We start from the raw sequence: 21,230 nt of genomic DNA on the forward strand, positions 1-21,230 counted from the left end.
ATTTCTGTTCCAAGGTCTTTTTTTTTTTTTTTTTAATTTGCGAGGTTGTTTTGAGTATGCCATTCTCAATCCAAGCCATTCCCTGCTCAAGAAAAAATAAATAAGGCTGTGGGGAAAGACTGGAACATTTAACATCTCTTTCTGGAAATAAGAACATAGATCGGGGTGTGAAGGATTGGCCCCCTTAGTATTTGCCACTATTTTTTCCTTGGAAAAATAAATGTGTAGTTCAATCAATTAATTGATTAAAATTAAAGTATGGCATCCCCTTTTCCCTTTGCATCTGCCAGGGCTGTGATCTAGTTTGATCTAATCTGTTCTAGTAGCAGAAGTAACAGATGCAGGGGAGACAACAACTTACCGCCTTCATAGCTGAAATTTACTTTGTGACTGAGTCACAAGAACTGAATGGGGAGGGTGGAGGGGGGGTTTGCAATCATTGGAATTTCATTATGTGTTACTTACCTGGAGTCTAAGCTACAGGGCTGCTGTCCCCTAATCAGTACTGACAGACGGGTTTGTGGAAGAAAGACAAGCACTTCCCAGGAGTTGGGAAGGCTGCCAGACCCTGCTCTTCATTTGCTTCTCCACAGTACCTTCTACCCACCCGCACTGGGGCTCCAACTGCTGCCTCTTGCTTCGCCCACTTAGTTCCCTCACCTGGGGTGACAACTTGAATGTCTTTCTTTCTCTCTTTCTTTCTTTCTTTTTTAGACAGAATCTTACATCTTAGTTTGTCACCCTAACAGCAACCTCAACTCTTAGGCTCAAGTGATTCTCTTGTCTCAGCTTCTGGAGTAGCTTGGACTACAGGCCCTCACCACAACACCTGGCTGTTTTAGAGATGGGGTCTCTGGCTCGGGCTGGTCTGGAACTCCTGAGCTCAAGCAATCCACTTGCCTCGGCCTCCCAGGGTGCTGGGATTATAGGCCTGAGCCACAGCGTCCAGCGAACAACTTGAGTTTCATTCAAGGACTGTAGAAGGTTACAAGGACTGTCAGTCACCCTTGCCTTGCCCAGATCTTGGAGAGGTGGAGAGTGAGTGTAGAAAAGGCTAGGAGAGGAGCCCAGGATTAGAGGCTTGGCTCCAGCCTGCTGGCCCTGACCTGCACCTCCCGCCAGTCTGAGCAATGTGTACAGACTCCCTGTTTAGCTCCTGCCATTTGTCCAGGCAGTGGAACCACGGACCTCTTATCCACCTCAGTCACTACCAGGAGACTGCCTCAGATTTCTGGCTCCTGAGGACACTTGTCTTCATGGAGTGACAGAAAGTGTTTGAATGGAACTGTGTGCTCACTGCTCGTCTGTGGGGCTGTGAGATTAGCGAGAAGGGAGCAGGTGGCCTGAAAGCTGAAGGGCTGCTTTATGATTGGCAAATTGCTGATTTCCAGACTGTCATGGGGAGTCTGGTGGTGGGTGTCCAGGTCGTTGAAGCAGGGTGGAGAAAAAGGTCCGCCTGCTTTCCAACATGCAGGCAATCTGGCTATGACAGATTGTCCCCCTGTCTGTCCCCCTGTCTGCCACAGTGGAGGAGGAGGAAGACCCTGGCTTTGTGCACCCCTGCTCCGGCTGCCTGGTTGTTGGGTGACCTCCCCCCTCTAGGGAGAGGAGAGTTGCCCTGGTGAAGGGGGCGGTGTCTGTGGCTTTGTCCCTGCCAGGACGTCCTCCTTGGCCGTTTCACTGATCTTGCTGCATCCTGTGGTTAAGACCTGTATGGTCACAAAAGCTGTGGAAGATGGTTTTCAGAGTCTCAGTTGAAATGAAGGTGCCGACAGGGGCTGAGAAACACTAAGGGGACCTCAGCAATGCCATCTGTTCTCAGAGGGTCTCAGGAGAAGTGAGGATGAGTGGTGGCCAGCTCCGGTGCCTCCGACATAGTCCGGGCAGCGCCGTGGGCCCTCATGCTGTTGAGCTTGGCCTCCACCCCAGTGAGCAGGGTTTCTTTCTGCAGCAGCCATCTGCCTCTCTCATCACTGCTCACTGTGGTTCCGTCTTACCCCCATGTGGTAGGCCAGGGTCTATCTAGCATGGTGTCTAGGCCGCTGCCGGCAGCCAGTAAATACAGCATGAGGGGTTGTTTTCTGTAGAAGGGGCATGGAAATCAGTGACCTTGCAGAAGTGGTGGCATGCCCTTTTTAAATTGTCACCATCTCTAAGGGAACAGCATCCCTTACTTAAAAGAAACGCAACACCTTTGGTGGTATGAAGCGGTTCTCGGACATTAATGGCCTGTGGCTCACAAGTATGGTGACTCTTGACACCTCACTTAGATGTTAGGGTTCAGTGGCTTTGAGGGAGTTCCCAGGAATCTGTACTTTTACAAGTTCATGAGAAGATTCAGAGGCATGTATCACGTGAATGGGAGCCATAACTTGAAAAAGAACACTTTATTCAGGCTTTCAGCTGAGAAGTAGCTGTGGTTTGAACGTGTCCCCTCCAAAATTCATGTGCTGAGAAACTTAACCGGCTGACGTGATGGTGTTTGGATTAGGTGATTAGGTCATGGGGCCTCCTTCCTTGAGCATGGGGTTAAGGCCCTTAGGAAAGAGGTTTCGTGCAGCATTAGGCGCCTCGGTTTCCACCCTCACCTTGTCTGGAGGAAGCGGCAAGGCGCCATCTGGAAACAGACCAGGCCCTCACCAGACAATGCACCTGAACTGTGAAGGGGAATTCCTGTTCTTTACGGGTTCCCTCGTCTGTGGTGTTTCATTACTGGAGCTTGAAAGGACGAAGTCGGACATGAGAGAAGCCCCAACTGGGGAATAAGCAATGAAGAAGAAAACCTCTGTTCATTTCCACTGCTTTTATCTTACTCCGGGGTTTCCCACACTTTGATTCCTTTTGTCCCACCCCATTTTTCCCCCAGGTACACTTTAAAATCATCTCCAAGCATATCTTGAATTTTCAGTGCGTGGTTGAAACCAGCTGACATATTAATATTTGAGTACCAAAAAAAATTACTGCAGGACATAGAATTAAAAAATAGGTAATTCTCTGTTTTAACACCAGAGATTGGCAACAGTCACAGCTACCCCTGCTGGTGCCAGGGCCTTAATTACTCCCCTCTATGGGACAGTTGTCTTTTCCTCTCCACTCTCGTGTGATCTTGAATTGAACTCTTCCTTGACCGAGTCTGCAGATTTAGGTTTATCCTCCCCCCCAAGGCCAACCTGTACAGCTCTGGTCCCAGTCTGGAGAGTGTCCCTTTTCCACTGCTGGGTAGAGAGTACAGGAGCAGACATGGTGACTCGTGTCCCGGCCCTGTCCCCAGCTCCTCTCCCCTTTGGACAGCCCCTTGGGTGCAGATGTGGCCTTCTCCGGAACAGGTTCAGAAAACAGAAATACATAAGGCTGCCATCTCCATCATATTTGTAACAGGTGAGGGCCAGGCCTTCAGCTGGGGAAGTAACATGTTCTCCAGAATGTTGTTCATGTCCAAACTTGCCCTTTACCTCAAGTCTTCACCTGAATCCGTTCATATCTAGCTCACAAAGGGTGTGGTTCCTTGAGTGTTGGAAAACTGTCATCATCCTCTAAGTTTCCATCCAGCATCTTGGGTCCCAGGTGGCTGTGAGTGCCTTGGTTCCTTCGGCTGTGTTGGAAGCCTAGTGCCATAGCAGTGGCCTGGAGGACCCCAGGCTGCTGTGCCCGCATTACTGAAGGGCTGTACTGTCCTTCCTTGCCACTGCAGAAGTCTCTGAACTCTGGAGAAACATTTTTCCTAGCAGTGCTGTATCCTGAAGGGCATGTGGCACAGCTGTAGGGGCTTTGCTTTTGGAGGTCAGATATTCTAAGTTTGGAACCTAGTGGTTAGCCCCATTCCAGTGACCAAGATACTCAGATGGTCTGTCTGTAGATGGAGATGTTACTAATGCCCATCTCAGAGAATGATTTGTTCTTTAATTCCAGGAATGGTTGGCCTGGCCTTACTTTGTGTTTAGCACTGTGTAAGGCACTGCTCGATGGTCTTACAGTTTAATAAGGGAGACTGACAAGTGTAAATTTCTACTCTCTGTAAAGTGCAACCAAGTGCAAGGACAGGATGTTCTGAACCAAATCTCCTGGGGTGGGAGGTTGACCTCATGCCAAGGAAGGTCATGAATGTCTTGTCCTAGGAAGTGATGGCTGACAGGAGATAATGAGAAGGGCATGTCACACTTGCACCCGGCTTGTGCAAAGGTCCTGCAGAGGCCTTGCTGGGGAGTGTACTGAGGGACCCGAAGAGGCCAGTGTCCCTGGAGCTCAGAGAGTGGGGACAGAGAATTGAATGGAGACCCGGATCCACGTGCAAAACCTTGCAGGTGTTGGTAAGAATTTTGGTTTTAAGAGGGGTAGGAAGCCCCCCTAGGGTTCTAAGCAGGAGAGTGACAGATCTGTGTTTTTCAAGTTGCTGCTCTGGTTACAGGATGGAGGTGGGGGTGGAGGAGGAATGAAAGTGCCTTTGTGGAAGCTAGGTAGGAGCTTCTGCACTGGCTCAGACAAAGATGATCTAGCTGTGACCTGGGGGTGGTGGGGGTGGTGAAAAGTGCAGGCTCAGGAGACATTTAAGCTGTAGAATGGATAATATTGGTTATGGGTTGCATGATGGGGACAGGGAGAGGGCTTGGGTGAGGCATCCTACAGACAGTCCCACCTCCTGCACCGAGTGAATGACTATGGCGATAATTTACAAAAGAACACGTCCTTTGGTCTGCTTGTTTTATGTAGTGGCTCTGGTTAAATGACTTTATTTCGGACTGGTCACTCTCCCATGACTGGAATTCGACCAAAGACAGCTGGGCCATGGGCAGCAGGGACCTGCCTTCGGACCCTGGTGTGGCCCTTGCACCAAGCATGAGCTCCTTTCTCCCCTCCCTCCTGGGTGATATGAGGGAGGTGATGAAAGGTATAATCTAGCAAGTTCCTCATCCCCATTCCAGAACATTCCTTGTGGGTAGATCCCATCGTCCCTTAAGGCTTGGCAGTGTCCAGTCTGCCTTAGTCTCTGGTGTCCCTCCCCTGTGCCCAGGCTCCAGCTGGCATTCCCCAGATTAAGCCCACACCTCCCTACTTCTGGCTCTCTGGGCCCCTGGCTCTGTTCTTTCATCTCTCATTTGCACCCTTCCTGTTTTCAGGTTGGTGCGGGCTTGTGTCTGGTCAGCTGGAAGCCTGGCTCCTTTCCTACTGGGACAGCCTTGCAAGGTCCCTTCTGGGAGGCTCCTCCATGGTGCCTCCCATGTAGCCTGCCCTGTTCCTGTGGGGGAGCCAAGGACCTAGACGTGCCTGAATGTGGTAGTGTGAGTCACACCAAGGACCTGTTGTGCAGCCGTCTACAGGAAGAAGAATCCACACAGGAGGGCAGCCTCTCATGTTCCCAGGCAGTGTCCCACCAAAACAGTAGTCTTGAGTTTGTTTGGTTTATTTTTTTGAGCATTTTACATTTACAGAAACATTAAGTAGAAAGTACAGAGAATTCTCATCCATCCCTTTCCCCTCCTTCCATTCCATTTTCCCTTTTAATCAACACCTCACATTGGCATGGTGCCTTGTTACAATTGACGAGCCCATCTTGACACCTTATTGTATACGACACTAGCTAAAGTCCATAGTTTCCATTGAGGCTCCCTCTTTGTTTTCTACATGGTGTGAGTTTTGCCTTTGTGTGATTTTTCTCTAATGGATGATGATATACACTCGCCCTCAGGAGATCATGCAGAAGTTTTCTGGTCCCCCAAATGCCCTGTGCTGTCTTACACAGCCCTCTCTTCCAACCCCTGACAATTGCTGATATTTTTACTATCTCCAAGTTTTGCTTTTTCCAGAGTGTCCTGTAGCTGGAATCCCAGGATATGAAGTCTTTCCAGATTGGTTTCTTTCACTTGGTAATGAACATTGGGTTCCTTCCTGTCTTCTCAGAGATTTAAAGTTCATATCAATGGTAGTCTTTTAAATGTAAAAGTATGGAGGCCTGCTTCCTGCTGTGGCCTGCTGAGTGCCCTTCCAGTTTCCTCTCAGGCTCTTCCAGCACTCCTTTACCCTGGTCTTCCCAGTCTCTAGGCACCTGCTGGTACTGGACACATCCAGATACAGCCGATTGGGAGCCTTCCCAAGGCAGAAGGTGGAATGTGTGGATGTAGTGATCTGAGCTGGGAAATCTACACTGTGGTGACCATGGATTGTCACTGAGACAGCTTGGTCACGAGCAGTATGGTGAGAAGTTTGATAGTGTCGGGGGACTGTCTCTCCAAGGATTGCCTGTACCCAGTTTCTGCCTGTTGCCTTTATGCCCCCATAGGGTACCTTGAGTGTTTCCAGCCTAAGAGAATTCTGCTTGGCCCCACTAAAAAGATGCATATGGACCATTTTCTAACAGAAGATGGCTCAGGCCACATCTCTAAATCATTGGGAAGCAGTCAAGTAGCCAAGCGTGACTTTTTAGAGACAGGCTGGACTGCTGCCACCTCTCTCTCCTTGGCTGACACCAGCCCTTTTCACTCCTTTATTTCTCTCGGTGACCTGACACATTGCCTCTAGCGAGCACCCACACCAAGCCTATAGCTTACACCTGTATTCATCTCCCTCCGAGGTACCTGGATGCAGGGGTTGCTGTGGGGCCCTGAAAGTCTAGAGGGCAGGCATTGATGTCAGCTAGCACAGTGGGCATGAGGCCGGCGGCAGTGGCGTCTGTCCACTGAGGCCACAGCCTTTGGGATGTTCTTGTTATCCTCATGTATGACATCATGCCACAACCAGTGCAGAGAAGGTTGTCCTCGCTGTCTTTTTTTTTTTTGAGACAGAGCCTCAAGCCGTTGCCTTGGGTAGAGTGCTGTGGCATCACAGCTCATAGCAACCTCTAAATCCTGGGCTCAAGTGGTTCTCCTGCCTCAGCCTCCCAAGTAGCTGGGACTACAGGTGCCCGTCACAATGCCCGGCTATTTTTTGGTTGTAGTTGTCATAGTTGTTTGGCGGGCCCGGGCTGGTTTCGAACCTGCCAGCTCTGGTGTATGTCGCTTGAGCTATAGGTGCTGAGCCGTCCTTGCCATCTTTATGAACTACCTCAGCTATCACTTATTTCCAAATGCCTTGCTAGGAACAACCTGCTGGTTTTCTTGTCACTTCAGCATCATTAATGACCAGCTGTGTGTGTTTATTGCTTATGGCAGAGCTAAGTGTCATTGTTTTCAAAAAGCTCTGCGTCTGGGGATTTTTGCTTACATTTTCTTTTCTTTTTATCCCCCCTTTTAATCCTCAAGGTTTTGAACAAGTTGGTAATGTGTTAATTCTTCACTTGAAATTTTCGGACATCAGGAGTGAAAGATTCTCTGGAAAATGACGTTGACAGTGAATATTTCTTTCTTTCTTTTTTAAAAGAGGAATCAACTGGTCAAAGGTGCCCAGCCAACTTAGCACCTCCTGTGGTCTTATTACCATCTGTTGAACTTGCCTGACATGGCTGGGCATGAGCATGCCAGATTTTAGCCCTATTTTATAAATGTGGGAGGTAAGGGTTAAGAAGATGAGTGCTTGCACCCCAGCTCACATGGCTTGTAAGTGGTGGAGATGGATTTAAACCTGGGCTGCCCCTCTCAAACTCTGCGAACCTGGCATGAGGGGTCTCCTTTGTGCTGAGAAGCAGGGCGGCCTGTGGCACTCAGGGGAATTGGTTGTTTGATTCCAGTTCTGTGCCCTGCTCAGCTACTCCCTGAGTTCCTTCTGTCACAGAGAGAAGTGGCCTCAGGAGGCCAATGGTGGAACATAGCACACCATTTCTGCCCTGACTCTTGAGTCCATTTTTCCCCCCAAGCTGTGTCTGGAGAGCCATGATGATCTCTCCAGAGACACTCATTTGCCACAACGAATTGCTAAATGCAGTGGAGAGATTTAGGGGATGGAGAAGGCCAGCCTGGTGGGTGGGAAAAATAAACCTGCGTGGTGGGTGGGTGTCATACCTAGAAAAGTCCTCCTCAGCTTGAGTCCCGTTGTTCTGCTGCTGTGCCCAGGTGGCTGCCTTGGCTTTGTCTAGGCAGCCTCCCCAGACTGCGGGGGCTGAGCCCTCCCTGGCCCAGGGCTGTCCCTCACTGCCCGGGCTGCACCACTGACCCGCACAGTCACCATCACAACAGTCTGCTGCTGTCTCATAGGTGTGTGCTGCATACCTGCCATCTTGGAAATGCCGAATGCCAAGTGCCTCTGCCAACTGCAGTACCTGGTGGTGCTCTGGAGATGTTAGTTTTCTCTTTGAGGTTTGGATTAGCAGTGACCTATATAAGAGCGTGTTTGTAAGAGCAGAATATTCATCGTGCTACGCCCTAGTCGAGGTCAGTGCCGTTTCTTACCAGCTTATTTCGATGTTCCCCTAAGGGGTCTCTTTGTTTACACCCTTCCCTTCCTGAAGCCCATGCTTCACAAAGCAGCTTGGATGATTGTTTTAAAAGGGAGATTAGATCACGTCATTTGCTATTCAAATCCACCAATGACTTTTCTGTCACTCAGGGTACAAGTCAGAGGCTATCCAGGGGCCTCTGGGTCTCCACAAGCTCCCCCCAGCCCCAGCTCCACTGTTGTGCCCCTGAGGGTCCTCGGGGCTTCTCACACACAACTGGGCACTGACTGTCCTCCTTGGATGCTGAGTCATTCATCAGACGTCTCTCTCCCTGAGCCCCAGCCTGTCACCTCCCTATTTAAAAGTGTATGGTGCCCCATGATCATATTAATGAACACAGCTATGATTTAATAAAAATTAAAAAAAGAAAAAAAAAATAAAACCAGCCCTGTGGAAAAGCTGAAAACAAAAAAATAAATAAAATTCCAGCCCTCTTACTTCCTATTCTCTTCCCTGCCTAATTTTTTTCTGCAAAATATTTATCACCCTTCACAACACACTATATTGTGCTTATTTGTTTATCGTCTGTCTTCCCCTACTAGGGTTAATTCCCGCCAGAGTGAATGCTTTTGTCAGTTGTTCATCCCTTATCCCTGGCATCTAGAACAATGCCTTGCAGGTAGGAAGTAGGCACTCGGTATGTGGGGCTGCTCGGACTTGCCTGGTGCCTGAGATCCTGGTGTGGGTAGGCCTAGCTCTAGAATAATCTAACATGACCAGCTAAGTGAGTCTTCAGGTCTGTGAGCTGGTATTTGTTTTATGGCATTGATTTGTGAGATAATGTCACCCTGGCTCACTTGTATCACAACGTGTTTCCTTGAGTAGGAGGAACTAGAGGGGTTCTGAACTGGGCTCTGGGGTGGCACCTGCGGTGTCTTCTTGCCCCTTCTGCTGCAGCTGTCAAGTGCACATGCGTCAGTGCCCCCATGGTGAACCTTGGTGGGAGAGAGGGGGGTACAGACCTGCTCTCCAGGGTACCAAGAATGGTGATTACCATAAATATTATCTGAAACAACCTTCCATTTTACCATACAGTCAGTTCAGTGAGGCTGTTTTAATATTTTTAATGCAGGAGTTGGGAGGATTTTGCTGTTTGGCTCTGAGCAAGTTCAGACGTTGTAGGTTATATACGACAAGTAAATGTTAGGGAAATAACTAGCAATATGGGACCCAACTGGTGACATGCACTCTTCACCCTTGTCGGTTCCGCTGAAGGCCCTAAGTGAGGCCATCCTTCCCCAGCCCCTCTAAGTGGCCTGGCCACCCATGCAAATGTGTGTCCAGCAGGCCTGGACCCTGGGCCTATACCATGCAGGCTCATCTGCAAGCCTCTCTCTGCTTTATTCTTCACTCTGGTGTCTACGGACCCTCTGTAGTCTGCATTTTAGGATATGCTCTTTGGTTTTCAGGAGCCACAGTTGCAGATGACTTAAAAAATCAAAGTTTATTTCCTTGGGAAATAAATGGGAGGTACATATATTAAGATTTAAGACCAAATGTGTCTTAAAATGTGTATGGTTTTTTCTATTTTTTTTTTTCCTGTAACTCTTGATTGACCATTTGGGGGTGTTTTAGTCCATTTTCTGTTGCTGTAACAGACCACAGATGCAGTCACATATGAAGAAAAGAAATGTGTTTGTTACAGTTCTGGAGGCTGGGAAGTCCAAGGTCAAGGGGCCATGTTTGGCTGGCTTCTGGTGAGGGCCTTCCTGCTGCATCAGAGCATGGCAGAAAAGCAGAGGGGCATGTGAGAGCAGGTGAAAAACCCTGGGGCAAAGGGAGCCTCCGGCTTTCTAGCAGCCAGTCTGGAGAGAGTGGCAGAAATCCACCTACGGGCACAGTGCCCCACAGCCTGATCTCCTCTCAAAGGCCTCACCCCATCTCCACACTGCTGCAAATGGGGACCAAATTTCAACGTGAGTTTTGGAGGAGTTCAAACCACATCCACACTGTAGCAAGAAGGATGTGAGCATTGAGGTTGGAAATCATTTCCCCTCACAATTGCTCTTGGCTTCGAGTGCTCGGTGCTGCTATTAGGAGACCTGCTGCAGGGATTCTCCCTCCTTCCCTGTGTGACCTGTTGTCCTTCTGAAAGCTTCTGGACTTGTCCCTTCATCCCTAGTGTTCTGATATTTTACAATGGTGTGCCATAGGATAGGTAAGGCTCCTTCTTAACTGGAAAAGATCTCCCGGAGCTATCATGTTTGATTTAAATGTTTAATACTAAAATAGTATTTAGATATGTACCACTTAAAACCAGGTATAAGCTTTTTATGCTTCTGGTTCTTTGAGTTATAAAAGCACATCAACATTGCAAATTAAACATAAAGTGTCCAACCAGGAAACTCAAATGCAAACATTCACTTGCTGTGATGGCTGACTGCACTCCCTTTGTAACAGGAATTAGGTAGAGATTGCTGCAGCTCAGTGTCCTGTGGTGTAATGAGTCATCTATATATTAAATCTACCCCGTGGCTTTTTTTTCATTAGCCATACTAATTAAGTGTAAATACAGAGTGGGCCTGGCCCGACCTGGGCATAGCACAGCCATCCATTCCATTCTTAGAATATGCTTGCTTCCTGGAAGTATTTTGGATTTTCATTAAGATGAAAACATGAAATGCAAATATTTTCGCAGAGAGCTCACATAATCCTCAGGATTCTGTTCTTTTCGTAGGCTTTCTATGCCAGTTTTCTCCTCTGCTCTTATATGAAGGTGAGCTGTAAGAAACTTTGCCTGTTTTTCAGACGATCCGGACAGGCCGTAATCAGCTGGTGTTTGCCGCTCCCTGCTCCTGCCACGCGTGTTTCTCCATCAGCTGCCACAGTTCGCACAGTGGTTTAATCCCACGGTACTTTACCATCCCTATTTTGAGATGGAGACTGCTGAGAACTGTTAGCCACTGTCATTTCCTGGGAGCTGCTGAGCTGTCTCGCAGAGCTTGGAAACCACGATCCGTTTTCAAGCTAAATTTCAGCTTGAGCGTTCCTGCCCACCCCCTTTACTGCAGGGGACAGGGGTGAGGGTCTGTATTTTTTCAAAGCTGACACGACACCTGATGTGTTTCACAGGATAAACTTTCTGGCCAGTTGGAAGTGTGCATGTGAGTGTGCATGGTGTGTGTGTGTGTGTGCGTGCGTGAGCGTGTCACCACAGGCCCTGCGTGGGTTGCCTTCCCGCATCCGGGTGCCGGAGCCTGCTCTGCGCTCCCAGCCGCTGCAGCCGCGCTGTGAGTACTTGTGTGAGGGCACCGGGGACCCCACTTCGGCTTTCGAGCTGGGGCAGCAGGCGACGGTGGGAGTCTGCACCGCGTGTTGCCTCCTGAATTGTCTCCAGGGTCCCAGGGGTGCTCCTTCAGTGCCGCCTTTCTCTAAAAGCTCTGAGCCTCGCTAGTTGGGTCTTCTCTTTACCTTCCCCCCTCCGTCATCCACCCTCCATCTCCAAATTCCGTCTAGTCATTTTCTTTCTTCTCACTTCTCACTGTTTTAAAATCTTCTTTTCATTCTTGCCAGGACTTGCCCTGATGCTCAGCCTGGCTGAGTGGCCGCGTCCTGGCCGCTCCCCTCTCCTCGCTGCCTGCCCAGCTCTTCTGTTCCGGAGCCCCTTGCTCCGGAGCCCGCAGCAGCTGCCGTCTCTGAGGGACAAGGGGAAACTGGCAGCCTGTGAGCTGATGGATTTGATTTGTCCGACCCAATATTTTATGGAATTATTAGCCAGCTTTTAAAAATTGGGACTTCTTTACATTAAAAATCTCTATTTTCCATTTTTCCTAAAAACGTAGAAAACCTGGCAGCGCCGAGGATAAATTGCTAAATGGTGACAGAGGTGGGAGTGGAGTGTTCCCTGGCACCTTTTCCTGTCCCAGGTTTTCCCCAGTTTGCCACACTCCCCACTATTCCATAGAGCCCTTCAACCTGTCCCATGACTGTCACCTGTCTGGCTCTCGTAGACAAGCTGCCCACTCCCAGGCCCGGGCACTTGCTGCCCCATGTCCAGAACACGCTGTGCACCACTTTGTCTCTCGTGCATGTGCTCCCTCCTCCGCCTGTCATCCCACCGGGCCTCTCTCCTCCTCTAACTCTGTGAAAACTCCCTGCCTGTCCCCAGCGCAAGCTTTCTCTCCCCTCCCCACTTAGAGTCACCAAAACACTCTGGTGTTTCCCTGGCTGTTGGTGCCATCGTATACCATTTTGTTTGTCAGGACCATGTTCAGATGGGCCATCATTCCAGCACTGGAGTCTCACAGCGCCTTACACAACACTGCACTGCACACAGTAAGTCTTCAGCAGACGTACGAGGATGCACAGAGGTGACGCAGCGCCTTGTTCTGTGATCGCAAATGGGAAAGCCTCTGACTAATGTGGGCAGGGCTGGCTGGCAACTTTCCCAGCAGCTGTGAAGGTGATTGTTTCTCTTCCTGTCACTGTTTGAGATCACCTCTTTAACATGGGGAAATACCCCAACGCAACTACACTTCGAGACACCACAGTGGGCTATGGCTGTGTTCAGTCCCTTGTAAGTGACTTGCTCCGTCACCACGGTCATTCAGTGATATTGCTCTAAGGGAACATACAGAAGAGAAAAGAACTTTGGTTGACTTTAGAGTTCTTCCGTCTTCCTCATTAGGAATACTGTTAAGTCCGGAATCTGAGAATTCTTCCGTCTTCCTCATTAGGAATACTGTTAAGTCTGGAATCTGAGCAGGAGTCTCTCTGGATGCTGCACGCTGCCTTTGCTTCCTAGGACTCCCCCTTGCATCCCTCCATCGCCCACATCACCACGCCTTCTTGCCTGAGTTTGTTTCTGCCCCCCTGACAGTCAGAACACCCTGCTGCACATGCCCCATGGGCAGGCCAAGTGTGGACTCTGCCTCTGCTCTGCCAAGTCTGGGAGGGGCACTGAAGGGCGGTGGAGGGTGGTAGGAGGTGCTGATGCCTAGGGACAGTTGTCATTACTCAGTCGGCAAAGACCTGTGCCCGGTTAGCATCAGCTTTCCCACTTGGAAGACTCAGCCCTGAGCTGCTGAGCCTTGAGCCACATGTGCCTCTGGGGAGTGGGAGTGACCTTGAGATGCCAGCCCTTTCCTGTACTCCTGCAAAGCCCCTTTGAGAGGGGAAGGGAGGCTTCATCTCCTGGGTCTGGTCCAGAGGGTGAGTGCCGGGGTCAGTGCTGTCCAGTGGGACTCTCTGCGATGATGCAGGTGTTACCTCACTGCAGCAGCCACAGCCAGATGTGGCCATGCAGCACTTGAGATGGGACCAGTGTGACTAAGGAGCTGGATTCCTAACTGTATTTCATTTTAACGAATTTAAATTTAAATGCCACATGTGCTTACCACATTGGACAACCCAAATCTCAAGGGCTGGGACAATGGGTCAAATGCATCCCTTAGGGAGAGCCATGTGCAGTCCTGGTGAGAGGACAAAGGCCTTAAGTAGGTCCGTATGACCAAACCTGGCTGGGCATCAAGGCTATTTGGATAAAGTCTGCAGGGAAATCGGCTGCTGTGCTGTTCTGAGGAGGGCACGGCTGCTTATTGTTCTTTTATTTGCTTTAGAAATAGCAGACACCCATTTCCCTTTAGCTGGGATTCCTTTTAGTAGGTTCTGTGTCCAGCTTCCTTTGATGGATTTCATTAGAAACCCTTGACATAAATATATATATAAATCCTGAACCCCAAAGGACTGTTTTGGGGAGGAGGAAGGGAACGTAAGAGGGAGGCTGGATAGACTGTTACACAGATTGAAACTTGTGGATTTTTCAATTTTTCTTGCATAAAGTCAGCTGAAACCTGCTGAGGGTGTTTGGAACTACGTGGTAGATGACAGAGCTGAATTGGCCTGTAGCTGGGTGTACTGGAGCACACATGCCAACCCAGACATGCCACCAACACCACCATGGGTGGCAACCAAATTCCAACATTGGGTTTTGGAAAGAATATACTTTCAAACGTTAGCATGTGCTTTTTTCATCTTCTGTTATTATTTTTTAGAGATTTTGGACTCTGATAAGATGAAGGGTATTAGAATTGCCTCCCTACTTTAGGTTCAGTTTTCTTGTCTTTTTTTTTTTTTTCCTGAGCTTTTCAATGTGTCTTACCATCGTATAGAAATAGCAATCAGTGCTCAGCCTGTCTTAGCTGTGTGCTAGGGATTATTCTGAGACCTGAGTGCCAGTTAGCTAATTTAACTCATACATTCACCCGGTGAGGTAGTTGTTACTTACTATCCCATTTTTCACAGGTGAGGAAACAGGCCAGAAAGGTCAAGAAACCTGCCCAGAATCACACAGTAAGTTAGAGGCAGCGCTGGCCTTGACTCCCGGCTGGCCCCTCTAGAGCTCCTGCTTCTAGCAGCAGTAAGGTCACCCTTCCACCTTATTCTCATCAAAACATTTCAACTTCCTAGTTCTCAATCAGCAGCTTCTGCTGAGATTGTTAAGTATGAATACGAAAATTATGTTGAGGAACACAGAGCATCTCGACCACTAGGCAGGACTGCACAGTTGGGACCTAAAAACGTGCACACTGGTAAACACTGGTTTTGAAGTGGGTTATCCCACTTAACAGCCGCACAAAGGATCTAAACAGAAATTCTTCACGGGAGCAGGAATAAGTCACTAAGGACCTAGGGGGAGGATTGTTTCTGGAACTTTCTTGCCCATTGAGGGCCTGTGCTCAGGAGCTAGTGTTACAAGAGTTCTTGGTTGTATTCCTGTTTCCCCAGTGCTCACTTTGGTGTTGGAACACATACACATGGAAGGTTGGATACTATTGCTTAATTATACAGGGGTCCTCAAACTGCGGCCCGTGGGCCACATGAGGCGGTATGATTGTATTTGTTCTCCTTTTGTTTTTTTACTTTGAAATAAGATATGTGTAGTGTGCATAGGAATTTGTTCATAGTTTGTTTTTTTTAACTATAGTCCAGCCTTCCAATGATCTGAGGGACAGTGAATTGGCCCCCTGTTTAAAAAGTTTGAGGACGCCTGGCTTAATATATGCACTGCACTGCAAAGGAAATATTCAGAAAGTCAGCCTCACCTGGGAGCCAACGCAAAGACCTTACACAGAGCAGTGAAGCCCAGGGGAGTGCCCAGGTGTCCCCTTTCCCTCTGCCTCCTGCAGCCACTCCTCAGCCATCCCTGAGGCCAGAAGAAGCTGGGCCACAGGTGACTCCCAATGAGAAGATGAAATGTAAAATTGCCAGACTCTCTTATCTTGAAATGCCATTTTGCGAGGTATAGAGAAGACTGAGGTGACAGAAGAAATGAGAGGTTAGCCCAGACCTAGTACACTTTGTGTTGGAAGTTCAGATTCCCAATTTGTGAATCCAAATGGTCTTTCTTGCCTTCTTTTTCTGGACTGGGTGTCTTTGGATGCAGGAACTTGACCTACACAGGCTGAAATAATAAAGTGGGGTTTACTCACTCACCAGGCTTCAGAGATGGTTTGACCTGGAGACTTGGTGATTTTATCTGGAACTCTGTGTTCTTATTCCTCCCGGGTCTGGCCAACTTCATCCTAAACTCAGCTTCTCTTTGGGGTTGTGTGGCAGCTGCCAGCAATTTCCGGGGCCATGTGCTTCCTCAGTCTGCTCTCCGTGTGGAGGGATGGAGGGATGCTCTTATGAAAAGAGCATCTTTTCCCAGCACCCCGGGCATCTCTGTTGACTCACACGTCCTTTCTGGAATCAGTAACAGGGGTTGGGAAGAGGCTGATGCTCAAAAACCTGTGGTAGAATCAAGTGTTCCACAGACCCAGAGCTGGGGAGGGAGAGGTGGACCCCGAGGAAGGATTAGGGGAGTCACCCGGCAAGGGTCAGATGTTAGGTAGGAACCGTACTTTTCACTGCTCTTTCTGTGATCTAATCTGCCATTAAATATTTACGGATGCAGCTTCCTGCTAGAAAGTAGAAATGATCACATTTGAAAGATTTTTACTGCTGTGTCTCTTAATTCTCCTTTGTTCTCCTTTTTCACCGCTTCCTTTTCTCCCTTCCTCTGTTTTTCCTCCCTTCCTTTCATCTACCTCCTCCTTCCCCTTCTCCGCCCCTTCTTCTCCGCCTTCCCTCCTCTTCTCTCATCTCTCCTTCCCCCTTTTTGTCCATCACCCCCTCTCAGTTGATGATCTAGTCATTTATCTAACTCAGCCACATTGGTTTGGCACAGTTCAGTTTCCAACTAAATTAAATGCCTCATCCCCTCACCCCCTTCCTTGCAGGAGGAAGAAATGCCAGAGGTGGAAATTGACATTGATGATCTTCTTGATGCAGACAGTGAGGAAGAGAGAGCTTTAAAATTACAGGTAAGCAGGTTTCTAGAACCTTCTGATCTTGGATGCCTGAATCCAGTTGGGTCTCCAGAGCGTGGCATGAACAGATTCTGCCCTGTGGTGGTGTTGGCAGTGGCCATTTGCAGAGAGGAAGGCAGCGGGCTGCTGAGTATTCACCCTGGTAAACTGTACTTCCAATGGTAAAGCAGCTCTTGGCCACAGTCAGTTCTCAAAGCACCTTGTGGGTATGACTTTCTTCAGCCTTGTTTTCTTGGCAGAGAGCTGTTCCTGCTTCCGAAGATCCATTTGCCAGGGAAGAAAGTGCTTCCCCAGAGCTGTGTGGGAAGGAGCGGGGCTGAGCTAGGACTGGGTATCCAAGCCCAGGGCTCTGGCCTTGAAGTTGTGGATTCTTTCATTCACAAAATTAATTTCTGGATAAGATTGCTTATGATGCAATTCTGTTTATTAAACTATCTTTTAATGGATGATGCTTATCTGCCAGCATTGTCAGGTGACGCGTCAATAATGGATATTGAGGTGTCTATTATATGCCTAGTGGAGAGCAGTAAAATACAGTCCCCACTTTCCCTCCCATGGGAGGTCAAATCTATCACTTTAGAAGTCTGCATTTAAGTGTTTTTAAAACCAATTAACCTTTACCTACCATTATTCTTAATGTCCACTGATAATTACTGTTAATGGCTATTGGTTATCATCAATGGCAAAGGGTCACTAAGGCAATCAAAAGACACCTTTCAATGTCTTAATGTGTTTAATATATGAGTATTAATAATTATTAGCATCTTTTGAGTGGTGAACAGTCTTACTCACAAAGATTATTTCTTGTTGATAGATTTAGTTGGGAGACAATAGCATCCCAGTTATAAAGAATAAAAAAAAAACATGGTAAAGCAGACACCATTTTTATGGGAATTGTAATGGCATTAAAAAAGCTTTGTTAAAATTGGCTGAGTACAGTGACTCACATCTGTAAACCCAGCACTTTGGGAGGTGAGGTAGGAGGATTGCTTGAGATCAGGAGCCAGCCTGAACAACATAGGAAGAACTCATCTCTACAAAAAATGGAAAAGTTAGCCAGGAGTGGTGGTGAGTGCCTATATCCGTTACTCAGGAGGCCGAGGCAGGAGAATCTCTTGAGCCCGGAGTTTGAGGTTGCAGTGAGCTATGATAATACCACCGCATTCTAGTCCAGGCAACAGAGTGAGACCCCCATCTTAAAAAAAATTTTTTTTTTAATTAAAATCGAGAACTTGAAAGAGGCTTTATCATCAGGTCACCCCAGCCTCTAAGTTTCCAGGTGAGGGATATCAAGGCCTGCAGAGGTTATGTCCCAAGCTGGTCTGTGGCTGAATCACACTCAAACCCCTTCCTCTCTGAGTCCAGTGTGATTGTCACCCACTCACACAGGCTGTCTCAATCTTAAGTATAACCAGTTTAACGTTAGCCAGATTGGTAGCCCAAGGGAAAGGTGTGTGGATACATGTGGACGAACATAAAGTCAGGGTAAAAAGTCATTCACCAGGTGGGTAGGTTTGAAAAGAGTTGGACCTCTCTAGGTTACTGTTAGCAGTTGAATGTTAGCAGTTAAAGGAAAATGGTAGTGTGGGGGCTGGTTCCTGTGGAAGGCTGCAGACTACCACTTGGAGGGTACCTTAATGACCCCATCCTTCTGTAAAATAAGTTCTTTTCCTCAGCAAGGTGTTCATAACTTTCTCAAGGGTCATATTTTTTCAATTCTATGATAGTATTAAATAATATTTTCCTATCCAAAAACCTTTTCATGCAGAATGCATGTGTGTGTGCCCCAAGGAACAGATTATATTAAGGCTACAACTTTTTTCTCTCTTCACGTATCTAACTGGTGCTGAAATAAAATGTATTTCTAGGTAATCGATGTGATCTTTATTTAACATTGTAAAAATAATACTATAGAGATAAAACAATTTAAATTTCATTGTAAAAATGGTATTGAATTTTAAAATAATAAAACTTACTTTCTGTGTCTTTAATTCTAGGAAGCTCTTGTAGACTGCTACAAACCAACAGAGGTAAACAAACCACTTTTCCTAAATGCCACATTTGAATCACCTTGTCTGTTTTTAAAGCTAAACCACAATAAATGGATTTGATTGCATGTATACTAATTAGCAGTTATTATCCATGAATGCATATGTTTGAATAGTCCTAACCTCATTATTTCTAAGCCTAAACACATCTAGTTCAGAAAGACTGAAAACTAATGGAGCAAAAGTGTGTGGCTTGCTTTAGACAAAAACCAAACTTTAGGGGAAATTGTGAGAAGGTTTGGCATCATTTTAGTAAAAATTTTAGGTTTATAAGTAGTTCCTGCATTCTATTAGTTTAGAAAACTAATAGTTTTATAGGCATGTATTTGGAAAGCTTAAAGGCGATTCTGATTCTGTCTTTCCAAAGAATTACCTTTACTGGGAGAAAAAATGTTATGGTTTGTTTGGGTATTTATCAAGGGTATAAATATTGGTATAAAAAATAATGGATATTAGTCTGATTAGACCAATACCAGTAATTTACAGTATCAGCATTTAATGTGGACTCTAATGACTAAAAACACAAACAGTATAGAAATTATGCTTTGGATCAGTTATGAAAATGTTAGCTAAGAAGTACTTTCCATTTGTACCTGTGATAAATCAGAGTAATCAGAAGTTCCATAAGACGTTTTGGAGTCTATCTGTAACATCAAAGCAGTGGTTTTATCAGAAAGCTTTCTCATTTTTGAAGTGGAACAATTTCAAAGGCAGAGGAAAGCATGCTTTTACAAGAGTGCAAGATTTCAATGACTTGGTTTGAGGCCAGCTACCTATTTTATGTCCCCCAGGTTTAGTTAAATCATTCAGTTATAAATGTTTTTAATTTTAGCTGTCAAAATACATACTTTTAAATCAGTGTGATAGGTAGTCATACTTTTGAAGACCAAAAAATATGAGGCTTATAAAGAAAAAGTAACAGTGCCTTTTTTCACCCTTCAGGCTCCCTCCCTAGAGGTATATATTTTATATGATCATATTTATGTGTTATAAAGTATTTTATGCATTTTTATACAACAATGCTTTTGGCTATTTCCCTGCTATTTATTCTTATATTCCTAAATGTGCATTTGTTACTTGCTTTTCACTTGCTGAATAAAAGGGAAAGATGATAGCTCTCTTACGCTTCACATAATTCCTTTCTGTCCATCCCCTCATCAAAGTTATTTAACAACATGAAGTATTTTATTAAATCAGTAGTCAAGGTTTATGATATTATGATTTATACAAATATTTTCCACTGCTGAGCCCACAGGGAAATGTGCTCATGGCTCCTTTTTTTGTATAGCCCTTCTTTTTTCCCAGAGTTGATAATTACCTTGGCTTTTATTTTGTTTACTATTTTTTGTTGAACTCTCTAGTGTCTTTGTCAAGCATGTAATAATATATTTCTTGTCTGCTCAAACACATTATTGCCTTCCCTCTGCCCAGACTTTCTTCCTGGAGCCTCTAAATAACAATACAGAGAAGTTTTTTTCTCGGTCCACTGGGTAGCTACTGTCCTTAAATTTCTGTTCACTGCTGTCTTATGTTCACTATTTGTTTTATAAACTCAGTCTTCATTTTTACTGTAGTACATCATCCAGTAGCTGTTTGGGAAATGGTGCATAGATGTAAATTTTTTTGAATCCTTGTATATGTGATACCATATCTTGATCAATAATTTCCATGGTTTAGAATTCTACAATAAAAATCATCATTAACTCAATTTTAAAGACATTACTCTTTGGTGTCACTTGTAGTGTTAAGATGTCTGATACTATTCCTATTCTCATAGCTTTGTGTATGACCTATCCCTTCCCCACCCCCGCCAGTTAACTTTTAAGGTTATCTCCATATTTTTAAATTCTACAGTGATATACTTGGTGTGGGTTCTTTTCTAATTCTTTATTATTTATTTATTTTTGAGACAGAGTCTTACTTTGTCACCCTGAGTGGAATGCTGTGGCATTATAGTTCACAGCAACCTCAAATTTTTAGGCTGAAGCAATCCTCTTGCTTTAGTCGCTTAAGTAGCCGGGATTACAGGTGGCCACCATGCCTGGCTATTTTTTAGAGATAGGGTCTCACTCTTGCTCAGGCTGGTCTTGAACTCCTGAGCTCAGATGATCCACCCACCTCAGCCTCCCAAATTGCTAGGATTACAGGCATGAACCACTGTGCCTGGCCTTGTTTTCTAATTCTTGTGGTGGGTAGTTTGCAAGCTCTTTTAGTTTGAAGGTATGTCTTTCAGTTTTTCAGAAATTGTCTTTTATTACTTCTTTATTCTTTATTATTTTTATTTATTTCTGCCCTAATATTCTATATTTCTGACTTTCCTCTTATTTAGATGTTATGCCTTTGAAATGAAAGCTCTAATTTCTTCTTTTCTCTTTTATTTACCATATCCTTGCTCTATTGTTCTACTTTCTAAACTATTTTTCTGCCTTCATCTTTGGGCCTTCTTCCTGATACTTTAAAATTTCTTGTATCTGGCTTGGCACTTGTTGCTCAGTGGTTAGGGCACTG

General features: G+C 46.3%; 1 protein-coding gene across 1 annotated transcript in view; it reads left to right on the top strand.

Annotated features, from left to right (window-relative positions):
• PPP1R14C (protein phosphatase 1 regulatory inhibitor subunit 14C) overlaps window positions 1-21,230 on the top strand; it is a 105,311-nt gene that overhangs the window by 50,884 nt on the left and 33,197 nt on the right. Inside the window, exons 2-3 of the mRNA XM_053591401.1 lie at window positions 16,585-16,668; window positions 18,672-18,704. Of these exons, the coding sequence (XP_053447376.1) occupies window positions 16,585-16,668; window positions 18,672-18,704 (117 nt within the window). The remainder of the gene's footprint in view (window positions 1-16,584; window positions 16,669-18,671; window positions 18,705-21,230) is intronic.

The sequence above is a fragment of the Nycticebus coucang genome, chromosome 5 (genome assembly GCF_027406575.1).
Source record: "Nycticebus coucang isolate mNycCou1 chromosome 5, mNycCou1.pri, whole genome shotgun sequence".
NCBI lineage: Eukaryota > Metazoa > Chordata > Mammalia > Primates > Lorisidae > Nycticebus > Nycticebus coucang.